General features: G+C 46.4%; 1 protein-coding gene across 2 annotated transcripts; it reads right to left on the bottom strand.

Annotated features, from left to right (window-relative positions):
• Positions 1–3,577: 3,577 nt before the first annotated feature.
• Positions 3,578–10,047, bottom strand: LOC125424946 (arylamine N-acetyltransferase, pineal gland isozyme NAT-3-like). 2 transcript variants are annotated; one of them, XM_048482383.1, is made up of 2 exons: positions 9,736–10,047; positions 3,578–6,046 (listed from the first exon to the last, which is right to left on the bottom strand). In XM_048482383.1, the coding sequence occupies exons 1-2, from the start codon at positions 9,746–9,748 to the stop codon at positions 5,145–5,147; spliced, it is 915 nt and encodes a 304-aa protein (XP_048338340.1). In that variant the 5' UTR covers positions 9,749–10,047; the 3' UTR covers positions 3,578–5,144. The 2 variants fall into 2 exon arrangements, with proteins under 2 accessions (XP_048338340.1, XP_048338341.1); XM_048482384.1 differs by having other exon boundaries at positions 3,578–6,043.
• Positions 10,048–10,281: the final 234 nt, after the last annotated feature.

The raw sequence follows: 10,281 nt of genomic DNA, 5'->3' as shown, positions 1-10,281 counted from the left end.
GCTGAAGGCAAACAGTTGGTTGAAGGTCCCCCACTGAGTTCGTGGCTGTGCATCATGTTTTCTACTAGTTTTGCTCCAGCTCTTCTTCGATAGCGCTCGACTGCAGCGGAAGGCCTGTGTGCATTTTTTCTAATCGAGGTGCTCTCTCTCTCTCTCTCTCTCTCTCTGTGTGTGTGTGTGTGTGTGTGTGTGTGTGTGTGTGCTGATTTCCCCCCAGCATGCTGAGTTTGGGATCTGATGAAAAGCTCAGCGTTGGCTCCAGGCTCCCTTGCCCTCAAAATTCACAAGACCAGCTTTGTATGCACAGTGGCATTGTAATTGGTGATTTGCAGTGGTGAAAATTCAGTATTAAGTAGTCTTTGCACAATTCCGTGGGCTCCCTGCTGGGCAAACCGGGCAGCCTCATGCCTAGGAACCCTTGAAAATGGGCTCTGTTGTCTTTAAAACTAGAATGAACATATCTCTACCTAACTTCAAAGTGTCCTTACCTTTTGATGGCAGAAAGCACCCTCAATCACAGTTGACTTATGCTCACCCTGTAGGGTTTCCAATGCAAGGGACTTGCAAAGGTGGCTTGCCACTGCTTGTGTAACCCCCATGCCCAGAATGGGTTGAACCAGTAAGGGGGTGGAGACTCAGAGCAGCAGAGAGGCTGCAGAGCTCTTTGGAGAAGACAAGGCTACCAGACTCGGACCTTGATTTTTATAAGCCCTTAACACCTTGTTAGGGTAAACTACAATATTGTTGGGAACTACTGGGAAGGTAGTTTATTTTTGCTATGTTGTAAATGTTGGAGTTTATTGTTTCAGGGTTTCTTTTTGTGGTTGTAATGGGTGAGAGTTCTCCTGGAAACCTTCATCATGTGGCATCCTGTTCATCAAGCCCTTGGAGTCTTCAGGAGCCAACCCCCTTGCAAAGAAGAAATGGACTTGGCAGTATCAGTAGACTGTAACTAGAAGGACTTGAAATGCAACCTGAACAGGACCTTGAATTGTAATGTTAAATGTTGATGTTTAATGTTATTTGTAAAGAGAAGTAAACCGTTTTGTTTAAATTTGGTTCTTTGCAACTCATTCCAGGTTCTGCCCCACAGAACCCACAAGCTGAGGTTACACTTGCTTCTGCATAACAACCCTGCATTTCCTTGTCAGTCTCCCAAGAGATGTAGTGGTTAAAAGCATGTGAACTCTAATCTGGAGAACAGGGTTTGATTCCCCACTCTTCCACCTGAGTGGCCGACTCTGATCTGGTGAACTGGATTTGTTTCCCCCCTCCTACATTCCTGCGGGGTTAATCACAGTTGTCTCAGAACTCTCTCAGCCCCACCTACCTCACAAGGTGTTTGTTGTGGGGAGAGGAAGGGAAATGAGTTTGAAAGCCTCTTTGTGTCTCCTTATAAATCCTCCTCCTCTTCCTCCTCCTCTTCCTCCTCCTCTTCCTCCTCCTCCTCCACATGCAAGAACTAACCAAGACTGACCCTGCTTAACTTCTGAGATCTGACAATATTGGACTAGCCATTAAAACCAACGCTGCAACCATTTTTTTTCCTCAGAGTTGTCAGATACAGAAAAGGTGGCCATTTATCCCCCAATGAAAACAGTCAGACCTTTTAATCTCTGATCGTTTCTCACAACATTTGGTGCCAGTGATTGAACCTGAATTGACTTTGGAGTGAAGAGAAGTTTGTTGAAGAAAAGACAGCTGTTTTCATAGCGGAGAGGCCAAGGGGCGGGGGGGACCTGAAGAAATTGCCTTGAAAACAGCTTACTTCTGTTTTGAACTTGGCTTGCGATTGGGGGGATATAACGGCAGGAAATGTGGCTACTGATGAGTCCTGCCGTCTTTTCTTTCTGAAATGTAATCTCTACAAATTTCCCCCCCAATTTATGGGATTGTTGTATACATGAGTGGCGTATCTATCAACTGAAGCGCCCCGAATCTCTTTGTGATGGGAAACACTCGGTCTGTAAATCAAAATCCCGATTGCCCTTTTCTTTCCTGTATTTAGCTGAGCAAGATAATCTAGGCCACAGTGCCTTTCAGAGGAATGAAGGAGCACGCAAAAAATGATAGGCATCGCTTCGGCACAGTTGTAACAAAATGAGAAGGGGGATAAAAAGGTGGAAGCGAAAATAGTATGTGAATTTGTTGTGATTACCTCCTACAGCCAGTTAACACCCTTGCTACAGATTAACTTTAGATTGCAAGGGAAACTAAAGGCCAATGCCTACATTACAAATGCCTCCTGTCTCTGAGTTGCATGCTGAGAGCTTCATTCCCAGGCACACATGGGCCCAGGGGAGAAGTTCAGTCATAGAATATCGGCTCGACGTTCAGAAAATCCTTGGTTCAATCCTCAGCACCTCCAGTTAAAGGGCTTAGGTCAGTGATGGCGAACCTATGGCACGGGTGCCAGAGGTGGCACTCAGAGCCCTTTCTGGGGGCACGTGGGCACAGAGTTCATCATGTGGGGGTGGGATGGAAAATCACCCCCCACACCCACATGTAGGCTAGCCTGGGCACGATTCTTTACCTGGGAGTAAGCTCGATTGCTGGTAATGGGGCTTGCTTCTGAGTAAACCCTCCTAGGGTCATGATTCACACATTCGAAGTGTTGCATGGTTGCTTCACCAAGCTTACTCCTGAGTAATGTGCGCCTTGGAGCCAACCGTTTTTTCTAAACTAAAACCTCAGTATTCAGGTTAAATTTGCATATTGGCACTTTGCGATAAATAAGCGGGTTTTGGGTTGCAATTTGGGCACTCGGTCTTGAAAAGGTTCGCCATCACTGGCTTAGGTGATATGAATGAACTATGCCTGTGGACAGCTACCAGTCTGAGTAGACCGTACTGTTCTTGATGGGCTTAGGGTCTGATCCAGTATAAAGCCGATTCATAGGTCCACTTGAGATTGGGAGCGTAGTGTAAGGGGAAGAGGCATAAGCCTTCCCTCCCGTGCTATTTTCTAGATCTGAAACAGCCATAAGGAATTGCATTTTGTACCACCAGGGAAACCTATATGTAGCCATCACGGCCTGTGTAGTTTCCCCAGCAAGGCAAACAGCAGCTCCCCACAGTTGCTTGGGGAAATGATGCATATGTGGAGGGGAGGACTTAAACCCCACCCACCCCCGGACTGCGGTCCTGATTTGTATTCCAGGGGAGGTGAAAAAAACCTCCCCTCTGCTTCCTGCCATACCGACACAGCCACAACACAGCTTAGAATATGATTAAGGCTCCAGCCAATCACAGCTCTCCTAAGCAGCAGTGGCGTAGGAGGTTAAGAGCTCGTGTATCTAATCTGGAGGAACCAGGTTTGATTCCCAGCTCTGCCGCCTGAGCTGTGGAGGCTTATCTGAGGAATTCAGATTAGCCTGTACACTCCCACACAAGGCAGCTGGGTGACCTTGGGCTAGTCACAGCTTCTTGGAGCTCTCTCAGCCCCACCTACTTCACAGGGTGTTTGTTGTGAGGGGGGAGGGGCAAGGAGATTGTAAGCCCCTTTGAGTCTCCTGCAGGAGAGAAAGGGGGGATATAAATCCAAACTCCTCCTCCTCCTCCTCCTCCTCCTCTTCTTCCTCTTCTTCCTCTTCTTCCTCTTCCTCTAAGTGGTATGTTGCCAACTCCAGATTGGAAAATTCCTGGATTGTTTATGGGTGGAGCCTGGCGAAAGTAGAGTTTAGGGAACAGAAGAAGTTTGGATTTATACCCAATTTTTCTCAACTGTAAGCAGCCTCTAAGTAGTTTAGAAACTCCTTCCCTTCTTCGTCCCAGAACAGACCATTTGTGAGGCAGGTGGGGCTGAGCGAGTTCTGAGAGAACTGTGACTGGGCCAAGGTTACCCAGCAGGCTTCATGTGAAAGAGTGGGGAAACAAAGCCGGTTCACCAGATTAGAATGCACTGCTCTTGATCACTATAACCATGCTGGCACCACGCCATAAAGTCTATCCACCAAAGATGCCATTTTCTCCAATGGAGCTCATCTCTGTAGTCCAAAGATCAGTTGTCAATCCAGGTGATTTCCAGGTCCCACCTGGAGGCTGGCAACCCTAATGCTGACCAATGCCCATTTCTCAGATTACTGGCCATGCAGACTCCTGCTGTTTCTCTATGACCTCATGGAACCAGTATCTGATTAAAAAGTTGACATGTCTGGTCAGTTTCTCTCCTCCTCATATTCTGTCCTCTATCTAACCCCCAAATCTCCAAGGATTTCCCAACCTGAAGCTGGAAACTGTAGTTTACTGCATCTGACTATGGAGGTTCCACTTATTCACAGACAGTGATGGGCCTCTCCTCCGTGAACCAGATCCCTTCTAAAACCCATTTTTCCAACTCCATAACTGAATGATGGTGCACAGACCTTGTGCATCCATCCATGCATTTCATGGTAAGAGTCAAGCACATTCAGTTTACAAATAAATCCAGGGACCATTCCCTGAATATATTGATTGTCAGCCGCCTCAAGCCCTCCCGGAGATTGGCGGGATATAAGTGCAAAGATAAATAAATAAAAAATATGTGGGGCTTAAAATTCATATTCCACTGGATGGCCCGGGCAGATGCACCCCCATAGCTGAGATCTGACATAGGACCTATCAGACATGGGGAGAGGGTTACAAGGAGATTGAGAGGTCCCCCCAAAAAAACCCTGTCTGAGAGTAAAGGAAGAACTCTTCGGACCCCAAGGAGGGGTGCTTGACACCCCATGCACAATTTTATAAACTTAAACACACACACATTGTCAATTTCCCCCTCTAAATGATAACTGAGACATATACTAGACCACCTCTACACAGCGGCTATCCTCAAACGGAGAGCTTTTCCTAAGTCGCTGTTTGCTGTGTGGTCTCTGCCACACTCGCAAATGAACAAGTAATAGCCCCGCATGCTAAAAGGGGGATTGCACAGAATCAAGGGATTTTGCTCATCTTATCAAAACTCATTTTGTTTCCCTTGAAACTGCTGAGAAAAATGCTAACGCTAGAACCCCTACATTTGCTTTAAAAGTTTGCTTTCACAATTAAGAGAATTCTAGAAACGTGTGGGGGGGGGGGAAATCAGATGTTCCTTGCTTCTCCCACAATTTTCGGGACGCTTGGCCCAAGTAGGGTTTTTCATATTTCCTAGGGTAGAAAATGTAGCTACGAAGTGGGTACTAAACTTTCATTACAGGGGACAAGTTTCTTCTTTAACCTTATGTTGAACCGCTCCTTCAGTGTTTTCTCCACTTCTTCATCAGTAAGTGTGGTCTTCTCTATCAGATCCATGTTGTCCTTGTAATCATATTTGGCTTCTGTGAGGGTCCAGCCGATCAAAACCTGAAAACCATTGGCGGTCTGGAGGCTGCAGATGGACTTCTTAACAAACAAAGAGTCGGGGGCGGTTTGGAGAGCTGTATTCTGCTCCCGGAACTCCTCTATACTCCGGGGCTTCAAAGTAAACGCAAAAATTTTCTTGCAGGTCAAGTCTTCCGGCCCATCAAAGTAGAGGGATTTGTTTTCGGGATCGGAACTGTACACTTTGCGCTTTAATTTGTCAAAATACCACGTTCCGTTGTCTTCAGTGACGCGGAAGATGCCGGGTTTCTGAGGCTGCTCCTTCCCAGAAATCAGTTCCACTGGTTGCCACATCTGGAAAGCTATCCCGAAGCCTCCGTCAACAGCGTAAGCTTTGCCATCAATGACAACTTTGAGTAGGAGGTGATTCATGCCGTCGTCATATTTGTTTTCCTGAGGGACATAAACGTAAGACCCCAAAAGAGTGACATCATAGCCCATGGTCTGAAGAACCCACGATAAAAGAAGGTTGTTTTCCAGACACCAACCCCCCCGGTGGTTCTTCACAATCTTCTTGTAGACGGCTTCCAAGCCTAACTCAATGGTTTCCCCGCAGTGGATGTTGAGGTTTTCGAACGGCACTGCTCGGATGTGGTGCTGCAAAACCGCCGTCAACGTTTTCAAATCCAGGGGCCGTAGAGGACCCTTGTAAGAAATTCTTGCAAAATATTCTTTAAGCTTCATGGTAGTGGGTTGCGCCCCTCCTGCTGAAGGGGTAAAACGAACAGCTCATTAACTCATTAACAGTTCATTAATGGCAGTTCATTAACTCATTTCAGGCAGTCTGTTCTGTTTCACAGCCCTTTTAAATGAGCAACAGTGAAATCGGAAGCACAGCTCAGTTAATTTATGCCAACAAATTTATGTATTTATTTGTTTCTATCCCGTCTTTCTGCTCTGAAAAGTTCAGAATCCATGCACAGAGGCAAGCAATGGCAAACTACCTTTGAACGTCTCTTGAATGGAAACACCTTATGTCAGCTGCGACTTGATAGCATTTCCCACCACCATCATAAGCTTTCAGGAGCCAAAGCTCACTTCATCAGATACGGACAGAACAGAGGGTCATCTGTCTTTATTTCTAAGTCAGAAGGAGGGGTTCACTGAATGTAACTGCCCATTCAGAAGCGTGTGTGTCTAAAGTGCCATCAAGTTGCAGATGACTTATGGAGTCTTCAAGGCAAGTGAGAAGTAGAGGTGGTTTGTCATTACTTCCCCCTGCAGAATCTTGCTTGATAATCTCATGTAGCGTGGTGGAGCGTTAAGAGCAGGTGGACTCTAATCCGGAGAACTGGGTTTCATTCCCCACTTCTCTACATGAGCGGCAGGTTTGTTTCCCTGCTCCCAGAGGTGGGATCCAGCAGGTTCTCACAGGTTCCCGAGAGTAGGTTACTAATCATTTGTGTGTGCCGAGAGGGGGTTACTAATTGGTGATTTTGCCACGTGATTTTTGCCTTAGTTACGCCCCTCCTCTCAGAAGTAGCATTCAAAACTTGAAGCAGTCTAGCAGGAGGTGCACCGGCGTGTGTGGCAGCCTGCGCCTGTGTGCATTCGTTTCCTGCCCAAGGACCGGCGCAGTGGCTGCGTCCTTGCCACAGCCCCGCCCCCGGAATGCCCCGCCCAGCCCCACTGGCGCTACGCCACCGTTTTAATCCCACCACCATGGGAACCTGTTATTAAAATTTTTGGATCCCACCACTGCCCGCTCCTCCACCTCCACATGAATCCTGCTGGCTGACCTCTGGCCAGTCACAGTTCTCTTAAGACCCTCTCAGCATCCCCACCTGACAAGGTGCCTGTTGTGGGAAGGGGAAGGGAAGGAGCTTATAAGATGCTTTGAGATTCCTTATGGTTGAGAAAAGCAGGAAATGAATCCAAACTCTTCTCCTCTTACAAGTACCCACCCAGCTTAGCTTATGAAATCTGTCAAGATGGGGCTATACAATACCAGCTTTCCTCCCCCATTCGGAAGCACTAGGCTGAAATATTTAATCTCCTATTCAGCCCGCTGGAGGCATATGTTAAAAAAAAAACCCTTGGATTAATGCTAATAGGCATTATGCCAAATATAGCAAATGACTGCTAGATTTATTTAGAAGAAGAGAGTTTGGATTGATATCACCCCTTTCTCTCCTGCAGGAAACTCAAAGGGGCTTACAATCTCCTTGCCCTTCCCCCCTCACAACAAACACCCTGGGAGGTGGGTGGGGCTGAGAGAGCTCCGAGAAGCTGTGACTAGCCCAAGGTCACCCAGCTGGCGTGTGTGGGAGTGTACAGGCTAATCTGAATTCCCCAGATAAGCCTCCGCAGCTCAAGTGGCAGAGCGGGGAATCAAACTCGTTTCCTCCAGATTAGAGTGCACCTGCTCTTAACCACTATGCCACTGCTGCATAAATTTACTTCATTTATGCATTGCTTTTCTCCTGTGGGGACACAAAGCAATTTATATTGTTTTCCTCTCATCTACTTTATCCTCACGACAACCCTGTGGAATGGGTTGTATGTGACCCTCCCAAAGTAATCCCGCATGCTTTCATGGCACAGTGGGGATTCGAATCTGGGTCTCCCAGATTCTATTCTGTCACTCTAAACATTACAACACATTCAGTCTTGGAAAAGCAATCTCCCCTCTCTTGGCTATATCTTCCTGTGTTGCTTATATAATTCTTGCAATTTAAACTAAACATTTTTTAAAAAAACATCTAAAAGGGGAGATATTTGGGGAAGGAGAATTTTAGGAGCATAGGTGGATGAGCCAAACTCGAAATGGCTGCCAATGAAGAGAGAGCCAAACCCAAAATGGCTGCCAATGAAGAGAAAGCCAAACCCAAAATGGCTGCCAATGAAGAAAGAGCCAAACCCAAAATGGCTGCCAAAGGAGGTGGACTAAATGGAATGCCTCCTTCTTCACACCTTTTGTGAAGAAGAAGCCTGAAGGGGGGACTGGAACCACATACTGACTAAAGGAAGTCTAGATTATTAGAATTCCTCCCGATCAACCAGTGGAAAGCCTTTTAATCTGAATAAGGGCAGCCAATAATAAGCCCTACCTTGTACTTTCTGAAAAGCTTGGAAGGCACTAAGAAGAGTTTAGATGGGCACCATGTTGGGGAACAGTAAGGCAGAGCTCATCCGAATGTTCTCCGTTTTAACTTTGAGCAGCTTAGAATACAGTGGCCATGGCATTTCTGTCACCGTTCTGTGGTTATGCTATATGGCTGACTGAACATGGGATTGAAACCAGGCTAAATTTTCTGATGGAGCTTGCCTGCCTCCTGCCCCGGCCCTTCCCCAACTGTAGCCCATTGAGCTCCCCAAAATGCTATTCCTGGAAGAAGTGTGGGGGGGGGGGGTCTTGCAGCAAGAAGGGAGGAATGGCAAAATTTTCCAGCTCATTGCAGATCCAACTCACAGTCAGCAATTGTGGGATGGCTGATGTACCACAACAGCTGAAGTTCAGCATATTCGCCGAAAGGTGAATATTCTGAATTTGTCTTTTGCCTTTAAATGCCGTATCCTTGCTTGTTCTTGCCTTTAAATTCAGTATTCTCACTTAGTAACTTGCATTGAAATGCAAAGGGAACGGCAGGGCTTGTTTTCCAGCAGTAGTTTGTTTTCATCTTTACCATCCCTAGAAAACTCCTCTTGGGCAAATGCTTTGAAATGACTCCATCGGCTCTTATTTACCTCCCGTGTTTCTTTTTTTGCAACCTGTTCAGATTCATGTTTAAATGACCACAGTCCCAACCCGCAATATTTTTATGCTCTAAACATTTGTCAGATTTTCAATGCCTCCTTATCCCAAGCTGATTTTTTATATCTCCAGGGCTACAACATCTTCAGTTGGGGTGAGCAGATGTAGAGCAAAATGAGGTTCCTGTATCCTACAGCAGTCATTTAGAAGAGGAAATTTTAGAAGGCATCTCTTTTCTCCTTTCTTAACTTTATGAATTGCAACTTCCAAAATATCCTCTCTTCCATACCACTTCCTAAAACTATTTCTTGCATGTTTGTCCCTATAGTGAAACTGTTTCCCCAATTTGTCTGCTCCCTGCCTCTTCCGACCTCTTTCACAATGCCCCCTTTTGCCTCTAACCTGAAGTAACTGAGTCCATAGCCAAGTTTTCCTCACTTTCTTTCTAGTGATCTCTTCAAAGTTGTGGTTAGGGGCTTCCAGAACACAACTTTCTGTAAACCTGTTTCTCCTTGCCATATTTCTCCTTATTTCTCAGACTTTGGAGCTTCCCAAGTTCGATTTAGACCAATTCAGAAGAAGCAATATCAACTTGTTATATAATGTTTCCCGAAGCTGTTATATATCCGGAAGGATTTTTTTTTCTTGCAAATATGATAGGGTAAAATTTCTGAAATACTCTGAGTTTTAAAAGTATCTTACCTGCTGAATTCATCCTATCAGGTGAAGGATCCTAGAGTCCTTTCCTCGTTTCTCTTTTTTTATTTTGCTGGGACTATTGTTTCACAGAAACGGAACGGTTTTTTTAATCTTGTCCCTCTTCTGGGAGTTCATCTGCTATTCTGTAAACAGAGCAACAGTAGTGAGGTAAAAGTTCTTTAGTTCTAAAGTACACTTTTTTTTAAAGCGGCTAAGCCTGTCCTCTCCACCCCCGATCAGAAAATGCCGATAAACTGGTTGGTTCAATGGATTAACTTGGTTTCATTATTTTAATCCTTTTATCCTAGGCCATTTCCGCACGGCCCCCCAGGCGCCTCCACGCCGGCAAGAATTCTGCCGGCGTGGAGGCGGAGGCCGTTCGCACGCAAGCGTGCGTGCGGCCTCAGGAGAGGCCGGCAGATGGCAGGCGGCTCCGCATGGAGCCTCCTCTGCCCCCTTCCCTGTCCCACTCACCTTGTCCCCGTCGTCGGCCTGCTGGCCGTCGAAGCCCCGCCCACGCTGCCCTCCGACCTCCAGGGGTCGGAGGAC

This window comes from Sphaerodactylus townsendi, unplaced genomic scaffold, assembly GCF_021028975.2.
Source record: "Sphaerodactylus townsendi isolate TG3544 unplaced genomic scaffold, MPM_Stown_v2.3 scaffold_1565, whole genome shotgun sequence".
Taxonomy (NCBI): Eukaryota; Metazoa; Chordata; class Lepidosauria; order Squamata; family Sphaerodactylidae; genus Sphaerodactylus; species Sphaerodactylus townsendi.
Note: the sequence above shows the minus strand (reverse complement) of the source record. Positions and strands in the feature narration are given on the sequence as shown.